The 20557-nt window shown below is 48.2% G+C and overlaps 1 protein-coding gene across 1 annotated transcript in view; it reads left to right on the plus strand.

Moving 5' to 3' along the window:
• LOC132832565 (gamma-aminobutyric acid type B receptor subunit 1-like) overlaps nt 1-20557 on the plus strand; it is a 64235-nt gene that overhangs the window by 23490 nt on the left and 20188 nt on the right. The window contains exons 4-7 of the mRNA XM_060850656.1: nt 1166-1229; nt 1734-1811; nt 16056-16206; nt 17732-17864. Of these exons, the coding sequence (XP_060706639.1) occupies nt 1166-1229; nt 1734-1811; nt 16056-16206; nt 17732-17864 (426 nt within the window). The remainder of the gene's footprint in view (nt 1-1165; nt 1230-1733; nt 1812-16055; nt 16207-17731; nt 17865-20557) is intronic.

Below are 20557 nucleotides of genomic sequence, written 5' to 3' on the forward strand. Positions count from 1 at the left end.
CTCACGGCGCCAGGGACCCGGATTCGAACCCAGCCCTTGGACGACTGTCTGTGTGGAGTTTGCACATTCTCCCCGGGTCTGTGTGGGTTTCCTCCCACAGGCCAGGTGAATTGGGAGCAAGTGAGGGCTGCAGATGCTGGAGACCAGAGTCGAGAGTGTGACGCTGGAAAAGCACAGCAGGTCAGGCAGCATCCGAGGAGCAGGAGAAACGGGTATAAGCCCTTCATCAGGAATGAGTCCCAGGAAGGGCTTATCCCTGAAATGTTGGTTCCCCTGCTCCTCAAATGCAGCCTGACCTGCTGTGCTTTTCTAGCACCACATTCTCAAGGTTAGGGTGAATTGGCCGTGCTAAATTGCCCTGTAGTGTCCAGGGATGTGCAGGTTAGGCACATTAGTCAGGAGTAAATATAGAATAATAGGGTAGGGGCAATGGGTCTGGATGGGCTACTCTTTGGAAGTCAGTATGGACAGGAGGCCTGTTTCCACACTGTAGGGATACTATCAATATACACTCATCTGAGTGACAAACACACCTTCCTTCCATCATTCCTGTTCATAAATCCACAGGGAATTGAATTCCATCCTGTCAGAGATGCCCCAGTCTGACCCTTGTGTGGCACAAATGTTACTTGCCAGTTTGCCAGCCCAAGTCTGACCAGTGTCCAGGTCTTGCTGCATTTGGATACGGGCTACTTCAGTACCTGAGGAGTTGTGAATGTTGCTGAGCAACTCTGCAATCATTGACAAACATTCCCACTTCTTATGATGGAGCAATGGGCATTGAGCAAGGAGCTGAGGATGGCTGGCCCTTGGACACTACCCTGAGGAGCTCCTGCAGAGCTGTCCTGGAGCTGGGATGACTGACGTCCAACAACCACAGCCATCTTCCTATGTGCTAGAACCGGTGGAGAGTTTGTGTGTGTGCGTATCTGTGTGTGTGTGTGTGTGCGCGCCTGTGTGTGTGTGTGTGTGTGTGTGTCTGTCTGTCTCTGTGTCTGTGTGTGTGCCTGTGTCTGTGAGTGTGTGTGTGTGTGTTGATGCTCATAGCTTTAGATCTTTCAAACAGAAATGAACATCAGTTTGATGCCCTGATACCTTTTCCTGAGTGTCTCAGTGTTTTCCAATTCAACACATACTGTACTTATGCATTACTCCTCTCCTCTAGGGTCACGTGGTGTTCGATGCCAGTGGATCTCGGATGGCCTGGACAATGGTGGAGCAATTGCAAGGTGTACTTCTCCTGGTGCTACAGCTGACTGTGTGTGTGTGTGTGTGTGTGTGTGTGTGTGTGTGTGTGTGTGTGTGTGTGTGTGTGTGTGTGTGTGTGTGTGTGTGTGTTTGTGTTAATGTGTGGGTCTGTGTGTGTGCGGGGGGCTATGTGTGTGAAAGTGTGTGTGTATGTCTGTGTGTGTGTGGCTCTGTGTGTGTTTGCGTCAGTGTGTGTGCGTGTGTGTGTGTGTGTATATGTCTGTGTGTGTGTGTGTGTGTGTGTGTGGCTCTATGTGTGTTTGTGTCAGTGTGTGTATGTGTGTGTCTGTGTGGCTGGGTGTGTGTGTTTGGGGGGGGGGGGAGGGTGAAAGTGGGTGACAGATGTAATCCTGTCCACTGGGAACAGGCTGCCCAGTGTCCGACTGTGAATGGATGAGCTGTGGGTGAATTTTGTTCGTGCTTTTGAGCTGAACAGTTGGCCAATTTTATCTTAGTAACCAAGTGATTTGCCCTTTCCCCCACAGACGCTAAATATGTGAAGATTGGTTACTACGACAGCACAAACGACAACATGTCTTTCTTTGGCACTGACCGATGGTTTGGTGAGTCACTCTGTCACATGAATCACATTCACAGCCTGAGTCCCAATCTTCAGTTGGAGGAAGCTGGGTGGCACACAATTGGACCCTACCCTTGGTTTATTGTTCATCATGAGTTACTTCCTCAGAGGTGGAGGAAGAATTCCATTAGCAGGGTGTCCCTCTGTTGCCTTAAAGTCAGAAGCTCATTGGTTTAAGTCCAATGTCAGTATATTTGGCACAACATCCACCACTTAGCAATCATGGTGCAATACTGAGGGTGTGCCGCACTGTCAGAGGGTCAGTACTGAGGGAGTGCTGCACTGTCAGAGGGTCAGTACTGAGGGAGTGCCGCACTGTCAGAGGGTCAGTACTGAGGGAGTGCAGCACTGTCAGAGGGTCAGTACTGAGGGAGTGCCGCACTGTCAGAGGGTCAGTACTGAGGGAGTGCCGCACTGTCAGAGGGTCAGTACTGAGGGAATGCTGCACTGTCAAAGGGTCAGTACTGAGGGAGTGCTGCACTGTCAAAGGGTCAGTACTGAGGGAGTGCCACACTGTCACAGGGTCAGTACTGAGGGAGTGCCGCACTGTCACAGGGTCAGTACTGAGGGTGTGCCGCACTGTCAGAGGGTCAGTACTGAGGGTGTGCCGCACTGTCAGAGGGTCAGTACTGAGGGAGCACCGCACTGTCAGAGGGTCAGTACTGAGGGTGTGCCGCACTGTCAGAGGGTCAGAACTGGGGAGAGGAATTTAAACTATTTAGAGTTGGGGGCAGGGTTCTGGGGAAGGGATGTTTAGGCTTACAAATCAAACAAAAGATGCTACAGTGTTGCAGGAAAGTTATTTAGGTTAGGATGCCCAGACTGGTTTAGGAATGTACAGAGTGTCCAAACATAGAAAACTCAGCAACACATAGGTAGGAAGGGTTGTGGGACACGGGATATAATAAGTACAATAGCAGTAAATGATCTCAGATCAGGAGGTGTGATAGTAAAAAATAACGAGGAGACTAGGACACTAGTGGGCGGAGTCTACAAGGCCCCTGACATTAACTACATTGTAGGACAGCGAATCAATCAGGAGATAAGGAGGGCATATAAAACAAGGCAGTACATTAATCACGAGTGGCTTTAACCTTCATTGGAGTTTGGGAAAGTCAAATTGACAGAGTTAACCATAAGGGAGAATTTATAGAGCGTGAAACAGAAAACATTCTGGGATGCTGGAAACCTGAAATACAAACTGGCTAATGTTAGTGCTTAAAATAGCCGAGCGGTTAACGTGTTGAGTCCAGCGTGACCTCTCTTCAGAACCGGGTTCCAAAAACAAGTCACGCGGAAAAGTCGAACGTAAACTCTTGCTTCTCTCTCCACAGATGTGACCCGACCTGCTGAGTTTCTCCAGTATGTTCTGTTTTTAATTCATGCGCTGTATTTGGGACAGTTTCCTGGAGAAATGTGTTTCGGATCCAACCAGGTATCAGGCTATTTTGGGTTTGGTAATGCATGATGTGGGAGGGTTTAATAAATTACCTCAGAGGCAGAGAGAGAAAATCCCTGGTAAACAATGACCATACCACGGTACAAAGGAATGTGGGGGTTCATTAGAATGGATTGGAAAGGGGTCTTGCCGCAAAGACTATCAGGGACAGATGCTTAAGAAATAGTTTGTGACTCACGGCAAAGACACATCGCAGTGAGAAAGCGAGCTTTCCGGGAGCTATACGAGCCGACTATGGTTGACCTGGGAAATGAAAGATACCCGAGGAGAAAGTGAGGACTGCAGATGCTGGAGATCAGAGCTGAAAATGTGTTGCTGGAAAAGCGCAGCAGGTCGGGCAGCATCCAAGGAGCAGGAGAAAGATGCCATCAGCATTGCAAGAAAACCCATAAAAGTGTCAAAGATTGACGGTGAACCAGAGGGTTTAAAAACCAGCAAAGGATGATCAAAAGAAGTCATCTTTGAGGATGAACTGACAATTATCATCAAGGCTTATCAGCAAGTGCTTCTTTAGTTACATACAAGGAAAGATTGAATGAAAGTGAACAAAGGTCCCTTCAAGAATGAGGCTGGAGGCAGAATAACAGGGAAACAAGGAAGTGGCAAAGAAATTAAAGAAATCCTTTGCGTGAGTCTTCATGGTGGCATTCCAAGAAATCCAAAATAATAAGGAAGGAAAGGAAGAGAGGAAATTGAGATGACAACTATCGCTAGAGAACAGGTACATGGGGACGAATAGATGCCAAGAGGTTATATGTGCCCTGGACCTGGTGGGGTATATCCTCAGATGTTATAGGAAGTAGCTGCAGAGATAGGGGATGCACTAGTACTCATCTTCCAAGACTCCTTAGATTCTAGAGAAGTGCAAGGAGGTTGCCAATGTTACACCTCGAGTTAAAAAGGGAAGAAGAAAACTTGAAACGGTTCAGAAAAGACTTACAAGGATGTTGCCAGGGTTGGAGGGTTTGAGCTACAGGGAGAGGCTGAACAGGCTGGGGCTGTTTTCCCTGGAGCGTCGGAGGCTGAGGGGTGACCTTATAGAGGTTTACAAAATCATGAGGGGCATGGACAGAATAAATAGACAAAGTCTTTTCCTTGGGGTCAGGGAGTCCAGAACTAGAGGGCATAGGTTTAGGGTGAGAGGGGAACGATATAAAAGAGACCTCAGGGCAACTGTTTCACGCAGAGGGTGGTACGTGTAAGGAATGAGCTGCCAGAGGAAGTGGTGGAGGCTGGTACAATTACAGCATCTGGATGGGTATACGAATAGGAAGGGTTTGGAGGGATATGGGCCGGGTGCTGGCAGGTGGGACTAGATTGGGTTGGGATATCTGGTCGGCACGGACGGGTTGGACCGAAGGTCTGTTTCCATGCTGTACATCTCTATGACTATGATGACAACAGGCTAATTTGCTTCATATCTGTTCTTGAGAATTGTGAGAGTCGATTATAAACAGCGAACCATTTAGATGTGCTGAATACGATCAAACAGAGTCAGCATATCTTCACAAAAGCAGGGGATTTATGCCTGGCAACTGTATTCACATTCCTGGAAGAGATCTCAAGCAGGTTCGCTGAAGGGGATGTAACATATTTGGATTTTCAGAAGGTGTTTGATAAGGGACCACAGGGTTAGGCTACATAACAAGAGCCCATGATGTAACAGATGGAGGATTGGCTAACCAATGGAAGACAGACAGTCAGGATAAAGGTGGTAGTTTCAGGTTGGTAACCTGTAACTAGAGGAGTGCAGCAAGGGTTAGTACTGGGGTCTTTCCTGATGAAGGGCTTATGCCCGAAACGTCAAATTTCCTGTTCCTTGGATGCTGCCTGACCTGCTGCACTTTTCCAGCAACACACTTTCAGCTTTAGTACTGGGGTCACAATTATTTATTATATATTGACGATTTGGATGAAGAAAGTGAACAGACCGTCACCTCGTTCGCAGATGACACAGAAACAGGCAGGAACGCAAGTGGTGAAGATGGCACACTGAGAGTCTGCAGAGGGATGTAGACAGGGTAAGGAAGTGGGCAAAGACTTGGCGAATGGAATGGAATGTGGGAAAATGTCAAGAAGACTAGAGGAAACGAGGATTATTTAAATGCGGAATGGCTACATAAAGCTGCAACATAAAGCTGGGCTTGTATACCCTTGAGTTTAGAAGACTGAGAGGGGATCTGATTGAGACATATAAGATTATGTCTTATAAGATTCCTGAAGAAGGGTTCATGCCCAAAACGTCGATTCTCCTGCTCTTTGAATGCTGCCTGACCTGCTGTGCTTTTCCAGCAACACATTTTCAGCTCAGATCTCCAGCATCTGCAGTCCTCACTTTCTCCCCACATATAAGATGACTAAAGGATTGGACACTCTGGAGGCAGGAAACATGTTTCCGCTGACGGGTGAGTCCCGAACCAGAGGACACAGCTTAAAAATACGGGGTAGGCCATTTAGGACAGAGATGAGGAGAATCTTCTTCACCCAGAGAGGGGTGGCTGTGTGGAATGCTCTGCCCGAGGGCAGTGGAGGCCCAGTCTCTGGATTCATTTAAGAAAGAGTTGGACAGAGCTCTCAAGGATAGTGGAATCAAGGGTTATGGAGATAAGGCAGGAACAGGATACTGATTAAGGATGATCAGCCATGATCATATTGAATGGTGGTGCAGGCGCGAAGGGCAGAATGGCCTACTCCGGCACCCATCGTCTATTGTCAACACAGAGGGATTTGGGAGTCCTCACACTCAAATTACAATAAAAAGCTCACTCACAAATTCAGCAGGGAGATTGTTACCCTCTGTTTCAAAGGCTTTAAAGATAGAGTGGTCTTACTAAACTGTACAAGGCACTATTAAACTATACCTAGAATACTGTGAAATTAGATTAGATTAGTTACAGTGTGGAAACAGGCCCTTCAGCCCAACAAGTCCACACCGACCCGCCGAAGCGCAACCCACCCATTCCCCTACATTTACCCCTTACCTAACACTACGGGCAATTTAGCATGGCCAATTCACCTGACCCGCACATCTTTGGATTGTGGGAGGAAACCGGAGCACCCGGAGGAAACCCACGCAGACATGGGGAGAACGTGAAAACTCCACACAGTCAGTCGCCTGAGTCGGGAATTGAACCCGGGTCTCTGGCGCTGTGAGGCAGCAGTGCTAACCACTGTGCCACCGCGCCACCCCTTATCGAAGACGTGCTGGCATTCCAGAAACACCTCACTAGGTTGATCCCATGTCCCGAGGGACTGTCTAATGAGGAGAGGCTGAGCAGGTTGAGTCTGTATTCATTGGAGGTGAGAAGATTGAGAGGAGATCTCATTGAAACATACAAGATTCCTCGGGGACTTGACAAGGTAGATGCGGAAAGATTGTTTCCCCCCATGGGAGAGTTTGAGACCAGACGGCGTAATCTCAGAATAAGGAGCTGAGCAATGCTTTTAAGGCAGAGTCCCAGAGTCATAGAGATATACAGCGCGGAAACAGACCCTTCGGTCCAACCCGTCCATGCCGACCAGATATCCCAACCCAATCTAGTCCCACCTGCCAGCACCCGGCCCATATCCCTCCAAACTCTTCCTATTCATATACCCATCCAGATGCCTCTTAAATATTGCAATTGTACCAGCCTCCACCACTTCCTGTGGCAGCTCATTCCATACACGTACCACCCTCTGCATGAAAAAGTTGCCCCTTAGGTCTCTTTTATATCTTTCCCCTCTCACCCTAAACCTATGCCCTCTAGTTCTGGACTCCCCCACCCCAGGGAAAAGACTTTGCCTATTTATCCTATCCATGCACCTCATGATTTTATAAACCTCTATAAGGTCACCCCTCAGCCTCCAACGCTCCAGGGAAAACAGCCCCAGCCTGTTCAGCCTCTCCCTGTAGCTCAAATCCTCCAACCCTGGCAACATCCTTGTAAATCTTTTCTGAACCCTTTCAAGTTTCACAACATCTTTCCGATAGGAAGGAGACCAGAATTGCATGCAATATTCCAACAGTGGCCTAACCAATGTCCTGTACAGCTGCAACATGACTTCCCAACTCCTGTACTCAATAGTCTGACCAATAAAGGAAAGCATACCAAACACCTTCTTCACGATCCTATCTACCTGCGACTCCACTTTCAAGGAGCTATGAACCTGCACTCCAAGGTCTCTTTGTTCAGCAACACTCCCTAGGACTTTACCATTAAGTGTATAAGTCCTGCTAAGATTTGCTTTCCCAAAATGCAGCACCTCGCATTTATCTGAATTAAACTCCAGATGAACAACAATTAATTCTCTCAGAGGGCAGTGAATCTGTGGAATTATTGACTACAGAGGCTGGTTCGTTGTGTACATTCGAAGCTGGGATAGATTTTTAATTGGTATGGGAAGTAAGGGGTATGGAGGAGAGGTAGGAAATTGAAATTGTGGATTATCAGACCATTGAGTGGCAGAGCAGACTAGTTGGGCCAGATATTCTACCTCTGCACCCACATTCTGTGGTCTTAACGTGGCCATATAAATGCAAAATTAGGTATTTGTCGAGAAGAAGGAGGCAGTAGATTTTATTAAATGAAAGCAATGTTTAGTGAGTTGCAGCTGCAAGTAAATGAGGAGAGGAGTCACGGGACAGTATGTGAATTGCAGCAGTTTGTGCTCACAGCTTGAGCCGGCTGGGTAGAAATTAATCACATTAGTCATGCAGCGTCGCAAGTGAAAAAAAGACAGAGAGAAAAGTGATGAAAATACAGCCACAGTGTGAAGTGAACTGGAAAAGGTACAGCCGCTCTCAGAAAAGAGAGATTACCTGCATCAGGAGACCACACACTGCCTCCATCAGGATACCAGGCACTGCCTGCATCAGGAGACCAGACGGTCCCTGCATCCGGAGACCAGTTGGTCCCTGCATCAGGAGACCAAGACATTGCCTGCATCAGGAGACCAGATGGTCCCTGCACCAGGAGATCAGGCACTGCCTGCATCAGGAGACCAGGCGGTCCCTGCATCAGGAGACCAGACACTGCCTCCATCAGGAGACCAGACGGTCCCTGCATCAGGAGACCAGGCGGTCCCTGCATCAGGAGACCAGACGGTCCCTGCACCAGGAGGCCAGACACTGCCTGCATCAGGAGACCAAGACATTGCCTGCATCAGGAGACCAGGCACTGCCTGCACCAGGAGATCAGGCACTGCCTGCACCAGGAGACCAGGCGGTCCCTGCATCTGGAGATGAGACGGTCCCTGCATCAGGAGACCAGACGGTCCCTGCATCAGGAGACCAGACAGTCACTGCATCAGGAGACCAGGCACTGCCTGCACCAGGAGACCAGACGGTCCCTGCACCAGGAGACCAGACACTGTCTGCACTAGGAGACCACACGGTCCCTGCATCAGGAGACCAGACAGTCACTGCACCTGGAGACCAGACGGTCCCTGCACCAGGAGACCAGCCACTGCCTGCACCAGGAGACCAGATGGTCCCTGCACCAAGAGAGCTGGCACTGCCTGCACCAGGAGACCAGACGGTCCCTGCATCAGGAGACCAGCCACTGCTTCCATCAGGAGACCAGAGAAAATCAGAGAGATGGATCAGATCCAATAATGCTCTAACTGTAATAAAGGGAATGAGTAAATATTTAAGAAAGGGAATGAATTGCAGGGTCCTTGTACAAAGATGTAGCTGCTGTGGAAGTCTCGAAATGCTGTTGGTCTGATGTTGTAGCTGTATATTAAAGCATTGATCGAGACGCTGCCACACTGAGGAACTCACACCCCCAGTTGGCACATTTTGAAATGCTGTGGGTTTAAGAAATGGGAGAGTTTGTCCGGATCCCTTCCTGGCTTTCCTGACCCTGGTAACTCTCTCTCTCATTTCCAAGGGCAGGGGGTCAGGAATGTAGCACAGGAAACCATCTGTTGGCTTCCCGCTGAGACTGAGGATCCAGCTACAACAGTTTATCAAAACTTCACTGACAGAATGACTTGCATTTGTATAGCACCTGTCGTGGCCTGTGCACTAGATGGCCTTAGGGTCAATGTAGTAGTCACTAGAAAAGTGAGGATTAAGATGGTAGAATCCCTACAGTGTGGAAGCAGGCCATTCAGCCCTTCGACCCCACACTGCCCCTTCCTTGCATTTCCCATGGCCAATCTCCTTAACCTGCACATCGTCGGACTGCGGAGACAGTAGGTGCCAGGGTCAATGGACGTGAAGCTGGAAGTGTGCGGCAGGTCATACAGCGTCCGAGGAGCAGGAAAGTCAATGTTTCCCAAGCCCTTCGGGAGGCAACACACAGGGAGAACGTGCAAAGCCCACTCAGACAGTCGGCCAAGGGTGGGATCGAACCTGGGCTCCCCAGCACCGTGAGGCAGCAGTGCTAACCACTGAGCCACCGCGCCACCACCACGACATCACGTGCACAAGCCTGAATTAGATCTGCAATCGGTATTCGATATTCAAGTTTGAGAGTAGAGAGTTTCACAGAGCTCCTAAGATCTAGACGAACAGGGTAAAGCAGCAGAGTCAGAGTAAAGACAGTCTAGCTCAGTGACAAGAGTCTTGAGAGAGAGTGGACTGAATCCCAAACAGCAGGCAGAGGCCATGAAACCCGCACTGTATTGAGCTTAAACCATAGAGACAGCCGTATTAACACAAGCCAGTCACTGCTGCAAACCAGAAATCGCAGCAACCAGTCCATACACGGCGAGACCTTGCAAACAGCAGCCTGAGAAATTGCCTTAGCGATGATGATCGAGGGGGAAGGTATGGCTGAGATTCCAGCACAAAGCCCATGCTCCTCTTCAGATAGACCACCGCAGGCAGCGAGGATCCGGACCACCCGTGTGAAATGCTGCAGCTCCAGCAGTGCAGCAATACTCCTGTACCACACACGGTGGGTGGCCGGTTCAGACTGTGCTCAGGTTACCGGGACATAACCGCGCACAGGTTTCCTCTGAGTCACAGGCAGACTCGGCGTCAGAAATAAGAGAAAGCACATTTGAAGCTGACAGTATAGAACAAGCCGTCAGGTCCCAGAGAGAAGGGGGGAATGAAGACAATGTATTGTGTGGGAAGCCATCAGTAGGGCCGCGATAATCCCCAATTAGTGCACCCAGAGCTGCCTGCTGCCTGGTGTGCTGCACACGTCCCACAATAGCTCACAGAAGCTGACATTATATTAATTAGCAGCAACGCTCTGGGACCACAGCACCACACTTACACCCTGGGCTTCAGATTTTTCTCATTTACATTTCCCTTTTCAGACATTTTATTTTCAAATCAAGTTCAACTAATGAATTAGTTTCCAGTCTGTAACTCACTCCCAGTATCCATTATTCTGTATATAAACTATCTGAACCCCTCGATTAGATTCCAGTCTGTAACTCACTCCCAGGTATCCATTATTCTATATATAAACTATCTGAACCCCTCGATTAGATTCCAGTCTATAACTCACTCCCAGGTATCCATTATTCTGTATATAAACCATCTGAACCCCTCGATTAGATTCCAGTCTGTAACTCACTCCCAGGCTGTCCATTATTCTGTATATAAACCATCTGAACCCCTCGATTAGATTCCAGTCTGTAACTCACTCCCAGGCTGTCCATTATTCTATATATAAACCATCTGAACCCCGAGATTAGATTCCAGTCTGTAACTCACCCCCAGGTATCCATTATTCTGTATATAAACCATCTGAACCCCTCGATTAGATTCCAGTCTGTAACTCACTCCCAGGTATCCATTATTCTGTATATAAACCATCTGAACCCCGAGATTAGATTCCAGTCTGTAACTCACCCCCAGGTATCCATTATTCTATATATAAACCATCTGAACCCCTCGATTAGATTCCAGTCTGTAACTCACTCCCAGGTATCCATTATTCTGTATATAAACCATCTGAACCCCTCGATTAGATTCCAGTCTGTAACTCACCCCCAGGTATCCATTATTCTATATATAAACCATCTGAACCCCTCGATTAGATTCCAGTCTGTAACTCACTCCCAGGTATCCATTATTCTGTATATAAACCATCTGAACCCCTCGATTAGATTCCAGTCTGTAACTCACCCCCAGGTATCCATTATTCTGTATATAAACCATCTGAACCCCTCGATTAGATTCCAGTCTGTAACTCACTCCCAGGTATCCATTATTCTGTATATAAACCATCTGAACCCCTCGATTAGATTCCAGTCTGTAACTCACTCCCAGGTATCCATTATTCTATATATAAACCATCTGAACCCCTCGATTAGATTCCAGTCTGTAACTCACTCCCAGGCTGTCCATTATTCTATATATAAACCATCTGAACCCCTCGATTAGATTCCAGTCTGTAACTCACTCCCAGGTATCCATTATTCTATATATAAACCATCTGAACCCCTCGATTAGATTCCAGTCTGTAACTCACTCCCAGGCTGTCCATTATTCTATATATAAACCATCTGAACCCCTCGATTAGATTCCAGTCTGTAACTCACTCCCAGGCTGTCCATTATTCTATATATAAACCATCTGAACCCCTCGATTAGATTCCAGTCTGTAACTCACTCCCAGGTATCCATTATTCTGTATATAAACCATCTGAACCCCTCGATTAGATTCCAGTCTGTAACTCACTCCCAGGTATCCATTATTCTGTATATAAACCATCTGAACCCCTCGATTAGATTCCAGTCTGTAACTCACTCCCAGGTATCCATTATTCTGTATATAAACCATCTGAACCCCTCGATTAGATTCCAGTCTGTAACTCACCCCCAGGTATCCATTATTCTGTATATAAACCATCTGGACCCCTCGATTAGATTCCAGTCTGTAACTCATTCCCAGGCTGTCCATTATTCTATATATAAACCATCTGAACCCCTCGATTAGATTCCAGTCTGTAACTCACTCCCAGGCTGTCCATTATTCTATATATAAACCATCTGAACCCCTCGATTAGATTCCAGTCTGTAACTCACTCCCAGGTATCCATTATTCTGTATATAAACCATCTGAACCCCTCGATTAGATTCCAGTCTGCAACTCACTCCCAGGTATCCATTATTCTGTATATAAACCATCTGAACCCCCCGATTAGATTCCAGTCTGTAACTCACTCCCAGGTATCCATTATTCTGTATATAAACCATCTGAACCCCTCGATTAGATTCCAGTCTGTAACTCACTCCCAGGTATCCATTATTCTGTATATAAACCATCTGAACCCCTCGATTAGATTCCAGTCTGTAACTCACTCCCAGGTATCCATTATTCTGTATATAAACCATCTGAACCCCTCGATTAGATTCCAGTCTGTAACTCATTCCCAGGCTGTCCATTATTCTATATATAAACCATCTGAACCCCTCGATTAGATTCCAGTCTGTAACTCACTCCCAGGTATCCATTATTCTATATATAAACCATCTGAACACCTCGATTAGATTCCAGTCTGTAACTCACTCCCAGGTACCCATTATTCTATATATAAACCATCTGAACCCCTCGATTAGATTCCAGTCTGTAACTCACTCCCAGGCTGTCCATTATTCTATATATAAACCATCTGAACCCCTCGATTAGATTCCAGTCTGTAACTCACTCCCAGGCTGTCCATTATTCTATATATAAACCATCTGAACCCCTCGATTAAATTCCAGTCTGTAACTCACTCCCAGGTATCCATTATTCTGTATATAAACCATCTGAACCCCCCGATTAGATTCCAGTCTGTAACTCACTCCCAGGTATCCATTATTCTGTATATAAACCATCTGAACCCCTCGATTAGATTCCAGTCTGTAACTCATTCCCAGGCTGTCCATTATTCTATATATAAACCATCTGAACCCCTCGATTAGATTCCAGTCTGTAACTCACTCCCAGGTATCCATTATTCTGTATATAAACCATCTGAACCCCCGATTAGATTCCAGTCTGTAACTCACTCCCAGGTATCCATTATTCTGTATATAAACCATCTGAACCCCTCGATTAGATTCCAGTCTGTAACTCACTCCCAGGTATCCATTATTCTGTATATAAACCATCTGAACCCCTCGATTAGATTCCAGTCTGTAACTCACTCCCAGGTATCCATTATTCTGTATATAAACCATCTGAACCCCTCGATTAGATTCCAGTCAGTAACTCACTCCCAGGTATCCATTATTCTATGTATAAACCATCTGAACCCCTCGATTAGATTCCAGTCTGTAACTCACTCCCAGGTACCCATTATTCTGTATATAAACCATCTGAACCCCTCGATTAGATTCCAGTCTGTAACTCACTCCCAGGTATCCATTATTCTGTATATAAACCATCTGAACCCCTCGATTAGATTCCAGTCTGTACCTCACTCCCAGGTATCCATTATTCTGTATATAAACCATCTGAACCCCTCGATTAGATTCCAGTCTGTAACTCATTCCCAGGCTGTCCATTATTCTATTTGCTGCTGTGTAAGTTAATGGAAAGGTTAGTGTGTACAGCAGTCGGGTGAGATATTTGCTTTGTTGAAAATTCAAGGGTATCAAGGTGATATTTCTTGTTCAGAAACAGCAGGTATGAAGGAGTGACCTCGCACACCTCTGGGAGTCCTGGTACCCCACACACAGCTCGTGTACAGGGCACCAGTAATGAGACAATACTGGGAGCGTGGGAGGAAAGGTTTTTGATGTCAATGCTCTGGTCTTTTATCTCTATAGAAACCACTGGAGCTTCTCCGACTCATGCAGGCCTCTCATTTAGGTCACCATGGCAACCTTGGTGGATTGCCGCAGTGGCTCTCAGGGCTGTTGCTATGGAAAAATCAAAGCTGGAGATCCGTGCTCCACCGTGATGTCTCCTTGAAAACACCACCAGCGATCTGGGTGGCCCATTCCCGAAAAGAGGCAGCAATATGCAACACCCTCGCCAAAGCCAGCCTGACTCCGCAGTCAGATCCTGGGCAGCCTGTTCCCACAGGAGGGGATTAACCCTCTCACCCACCCCCTCTCCCCTTCTCCCGGTTCACAGTCAGATCCTGGGCAGCCTGTTCCCACAGGAGGGGATTAATCCTCTCACTCATCCCCTCTCCCCACCCCCTCCCCAGTTCACAGTCAGATCCTGGGCAGCCTGTTCCCACAGGAGGGGATTAACCCTCTCACCCACCCCCTCTCCCCTTCTCCCGGTTCACAGTCAGATCCTGGGCAGCCTGTTCCCACAGGAGGGGATTAACCCTCTCACCCACCCCCTCTCCCCTTCTCCCGGTTCACAGTCAGATCCTGCAGCCTGTTCCCACAGAAGGGAATTAACCCTCTCACTCACCCCCTCTCCCCACCCCCTCCCCGGTTCACAGTCAGATCCTGCAGCCTGTTCCCACAGGAGGGGATTAACCCTCTCACTCACACCTTCTCCCCTCCTCACGGTTCACAGTCAGATCCTGGGCAGCCTGTTCCCACAGGAGGGGATTAACCCTCTCACTCACACCCTCTCCCCTTCTCCCGGTTCACAGTCAGATCCTGCAGCCTGTTCCCACAGGAGGGGATTAACGCTCTCACTCATCCCCTCTCCCCTCCTCACGGTTCACAGTCAGATCCTGCAGCCTGTTCCCACAGGAGGGGATTAACCCTCTCACTCACACCCTCTCCCCTTCTCCTGGTTCACAGTCAGATCCTGGGCGACCTTTTCAGGGAAAAATCATGAACAATATGAATTAATCACTCTACTCATGGAGATTGGGTTGAAATAGGGACCCATGCAGAATAATGGATACCTGGGGGTGAGTTACAGACTGGAATCTAATCAAGGGGTTCAGATGGTTTATATACAGAATAATGGATACCTGGGAGTGAGTTACAGACTGGAATCTAATCGAGGGGTTCAGATGGTTTATATACAGAATAATGGGTACCTGGGAGTGAGTTACAGACTGGAATCTAATCGAGGGGTTCAGATGGTTTATATACAGAATAATGGGTACCTGGGAGTGAGTTACAGACTGGAATCTAATCGAGGGGTTCAGATGGTTTATATACAGAATAATGGATACCTGGGAGTGAGTTACAGACTGGAATCTAATCGAGGGGTTCAGATGGTTTATATACAGAATAATGGGTACCTGGGGGTGAGTTACAGACTGGAATCTAATCGAGGGGTTCAGATGGTTTATATACAGAATAATGGATACCTGGGAGTGAGTTACAGACTGGAATCTAATCGAGGGGTTCAGATGGTTTATATACAGAATAATGGATACCTGGGAGTGAGTTACAGACTGGAATCTAATCGAGGGGTTCAGATGGTTTATATACAGAATAATGGGTACCTGGGGGTGAGTTACAGACTGGAATCTAATCGAGGGGTTCAGATGGTTTATATATAGAATAATGGATACCTGGGAGTGAGTTACAGACTGGAATCTAATCGAGGGGTTCAGATAGTTTATATACAGAATAATGGATACCTGGGAGTGAGTTACAGACTGGAATCTAATCGAGGGGTTCAGGTGGTTTATATACAGAATAATGGATACCAGGGAGTGAGTTACAGACTGGAATCTAATCGAGGGGTTCAGATGGTTTATATACAGAATAATGGATACCTGGGGGTGAGTTACAGACTGGAATCTAATCGAGGGGTTCAGATGGTTTATATACAGAATAATGGATACCTGGGAGTGAGGTACAGACTGGAATCTAATTGTAGGGCGTAGGATGTTATGAAACTTTGTGCTTACAATGAGCCCAGCGTCCTTACCCTTGACTGTTGTTGCCTTGCCTTTGCAGGTGGGACCCCTCCTCCTGACCATACCAAGGTCATCCCGACTTTCCGATACTTATCCCAGAAGCTCTTTGTGTCGGTGTCCGTGCTAGCTGGGCTCGGGATTTTGCTGGGAATCATCTGCCTCACATTTAACATCTACAACAGTAACGTGCGGTAAGTGGGGATTGTGTGGACGGGGCTCAGTGATTCGTGTTGTTCAGTCATCACCCCCGGTGGCCTGTACTGTCTCCCACTCCGGTAAACCCTCCTTTTTAAAATGCTCATCCTCGTTTGCGAAGTTCTCCAATCCCTTGCCCTTCCCTCTCCCTCTCTCTGTTTCTCCCTCAGCCTCAGAAACCCTTCGTGCGGTTTGTGTTCATCTGAGTCTGACCTCTTGCGTGTCCCCGATAAATCGCTCCAGTGTCATTTGCTGTGCTTCTGTGTGTCTGTGCCTGTGAATTGTCCTTAATAAGTCTCTCTGGCTGTCTCTCTGGCTTTAAATTGAACCTTGAAATCTATTCTTTTGTTTTTGGTCCTTTGCCCCAATATCAATTTGTGGGCGGCACGGTGGCACAGTGGTTAGCACTGCTGCCTCACAGTGCCTGAGACCCGGGTTCAATTCTCGCCTCGGGCAACTGTTTGTGTGGAGTTTGCACGTTCTCCCCGTGTCTGCGTGGGTTTCCTCCGGGTGCTCCGGTTTCCTCCCACAGTCCAAAGATGTGTGGGTCAGGTGAATTGGCCACGCTTAATTGCCCGTAGTGTTTGGTAAGGGGTTAATGTAGGTGTCTGGGTGGGTTGCGCTTCAGCGGGTCGGTGTGGACTTGTTGGGCCGAAGGGCCTGTTTCCACACTGTAAGTAATCTAATCTCCTGGTGTCATTTGGCGCCATGTTTTGTTCAGAAGTTGCCCCCAATCCCACCCATGCAAGGCATATTGGGACGTTGGTTCTGTTTAAGAAGGCTAGCAGGGGACTTGAGCATGGTGGCACGGTGGCTCAGTGGTTAGCACTGCCGCTTCAAGGTGGCCCGGACCCAGGTTCGATTCCAGCCTCAGGCGACTGTCCGTGTAGAGTGTGCACATCCTCTCATCGTCTGTGTGGGTTTCCTCCGGGTGCTCCGGTTTCCACCTGCAGTCCAAGGATGTGCAGGTCAGGAGAATTGACCGTGCTAAATTGCCCGTAGTGTTCAGGGATGTGAGGCTAGGGGTAACTGTAGAGGAATAGGTGTGGGTGGGTTACACTTTGGAGAGGTTGGCGTGGACTGGTTGGGCCGAATGGCCTGTTTCCACACTGTAGGGATTCTATGATCAAGGTGTCTGAAATCATGTGCAGATAGAGGAGGAAACTGTTCCTGTTCCTCAGAGGGGACAGCATAGATTTTAAAATGATTTGCAAAAGTAGCAGAGAACATGTCAGCAAAACCTTTCCCACTCAGCAAGTGGTTTGGGTGCGGGTTCAATTGAGGCATTTCAGGTTTGCACTGGATGGTTATTTGGATATAAACAATGTGCCCAAGGGATGTGGCGGGGCTGAGGGAGGGAGCGTGGGGAAGCAGGAGATCGGTACCCGGCAATGACACCTCGTTTGTATAGCCAGTCCAGACATTACAGACCAAACAGCACCGTCTCCTTTGGTGCGAGACTTCCGAGCATCTACCACGCGGACGCAGGACGTTGTTGGTCACGAGTGTGTTCTTTCCCAGGTACATTCAGAACTCCCAGCCCTACCTGAATAACATGACGGCAGTGGGCTGCACCCTGGCCCTGGCGGCTGTATTCCCCCTCGGATTAGACGGTTACCACATCCACCAGTGGCACTTCCCTCTGGTTTGCCAGGTGAGTCATCCAGAGGCGTGCCAACACACAGAGTCGGAACATTAACGCCTGTCTCGCGCGCTCTCTCTCTCTCTTTCTACTGGTACTGCCCGACCTGCTCAGTTTCTCCAGCACATTGTGTTTCTCATTCCTCTGTCCTGTAGCTGAGGATTCTACCTCTGTACCTAAGATGGCGCTGTGTGTTGGTCACATTGGTGACACTGGAACTAATCTTGTAACTGAAGCTGTACCTCAGTACCTAGGATGATGCTCTAAGTGGCGACCTATCAATGTTTCACTGGACTCATTTGAGTACATGTGACAATAAAGCTCACTCATTCACTCACTCACTCACAACACCAACCAACTAGCCTTGAAAAATACTTAATTGGCTTTTTTCAAAAAAATTCTTTCATGGGATATGTGCACCCCTGGCATTTATTGCTCATTCCTGATTGCCCTTAGACTGACAATCTTGCTGGGCTATTTCAATCAGTCAGTAAAACTTCAGCCATTTTACTGTGGGTTTGGAGTCCCGTAGTGGCCTGACTGGGCAAGGAGGGCAGAATTCCTTCCCTCTCGGGGTGCTCAGTGATCATTTCCGAATTTGCCGGGACTCGTTTCCAATTCTGCATGGCATTTAAATTCTGCCAAATGGGATCTGAGCCCATGTGTCCCAGAGCCCCCTGTTATTGGAGCTCCTCGTGACGTTGCCACGGATACGTCATTGCCCCATTTTGAATTTCGTGACGTCCCGAGGTTGTTCGTTCTTTCCTTTACGCAGCCAGACAGGACTTCGAAACGTAGGAGCAGGAGTGGGCAATTCAGCCCATCAAGCCTGCCAGCCCATACGATTGCGGCTGACGTAGCGCCTGTCCTTTTAGCCAACACCACCCCCTCCCCCACCCATAATCCTCTGCACCGCTGGTAATCAGAAACCTATTGATCTCTCCCTTAAACAGACTCAAAGACTGAGCATCCACAGCCCTCTGTGGTAGAGAATTCCAAAGGTTCACAATCCTCTCTGAGGAAGATGACTCCTTCTCATCCCCAATATGAAATTTCCAAGTGGGGAAAACGTCTTACCTGCATCTGCCCCAGACTACCTCCTTGAGTTGGCCGCACTTGCTAATTGTTCAAATCTTGAAAGGAAACGGGCTCAATTTCCCAATTTCCCTTCTCCCGCCGCTGTGGGGACAAACCTGATGACCCTTTGTCGCTCTCGCAGTATCTTTCCCAGTGCTCCTCACCGATCTCTTACACAAGTCGAGCAAGACGTCACTTCTCCCTGAACTGAAATCCCCGTCGATTGGATGTTTTTCACAACAGGCAGCTGGTGGGGGAGGGGGGGCAGTTCTGACTGAGTTTGGGGTCAGGTAACTGCATTAAGAGTCATCGAGTCCTCCATCGTGGAGACAGCTCCTCAGCCCAAACTGGTCCGTGCTGATCAAAATGTCCATCCACGCTAACCCCATTTCCCTGCACTTGGCCCCTATCCTTCTAAACCTCCCCTATCCATGTATTTGTCCAAATGCCTTTTAAATGTTGTTTGACTCTATCTGAGACAAGGGTGTTAGGGTAGAGTAGAACCCCTCACAGTGTTGAAACAGGCCCTTCGGCCCAATAAGTCTACCCCAACCCTCTGAAGAGTAACCCACCCAGAACCATCCCCTGCCCCCAACTAATGCACCTAACCTATACATTCCTGAACACTGTGGGACAATTTAGCACGGCCAATCCACCCTGACCTGCACACCTTTGTGACTGTGGGAGGAAACCGGAGCACCCGGAGGAAACCCACGCAGACACGGGGAAGATGTGAAAACTCCACACAGACAGTCGCCCGAGGCTGGGATCGAACCCAGGCTCCCGGTGCTGTGAGGCAGCAGTGCTAACCACTGAGCCACCATGTTACCCCTGACCCACGGCTGAATAAAGATGCACTGAATGGCACTTCCGCGGGTGTTCCCGTCTGCTGGGAGTCCGTCCCCGACAGAGCCTGCACCGAGGTCTCCAGTCGGTCACACTCCTGTCCCTGGGTCAGGAGGTGTTGCACTGGATTTATACTTCGGGGACATGTTCAGAACCCTGTGTGCCGCGCTGAGAGGGTGCTGATAAATCAGAGGTGCCTCCTTCCAAAAGACATCAAATCGAGGACCCACCTACCTTCTCAGGCAGACACAAGGAAAACATTCTAAATTAACGGGCAAAGCAGTTATTTGAGTCAAGAGTTAACCCCCTCAGCCAAAACCGCTACAAAATGGATCATCTGAGCACTGTCCCTTTGCTGTGCACTACATTGGCTGCCATGTTTTTCTACGACGTTGACCCCCCCCCCTTCAAGCTGACTTTAGTAGTTGTTTTGAAATGCTTGAGGCTGTGAAGGATGTTATATAAATGAAAGATCTTCCAGTAACATGGCAACGGCCTTGATTCTCAATGCAAACCCTTTCGATCCGCCCCATTGCGGCCTACGTCCAAACAGAAAGCCTGACTGGGTTTTGTTTTATCCCCCAAACAGATTTGTGCTGTCGGGGGATTTGAAAAAAAATTCTAGTTGTGACGATACTACGGCTTTAAGAGGTGTGCTTCATCCTAGTTTCTTTCATGAAGAAAGGTTGAGCCAAGAGGTGATGAGTGTTCCACTCAAAACCAACAAAGTAAACAGCTTGGGAGACCCTAGGTGGTGTTTTTTTTTAAGTTAGAACAATAGA

The sequence above is a fragment of the Hemiscyllium ocellatum genome, chromosome 35 (genome assembly GCF_020745735.1).
Source record: "Hemiscyllium ocellatum isolate sHemOce1 chromosome 35, sHemOce1.pat.X.cur, whole genome shotgun sequence".
NCBI lineage: Eukaryota > Metazoa > Chordata > Chondrichthyes > Orectolobiformes > Hemiscylliidae > Hemiscyllium > Hemiscyllium ocellatum.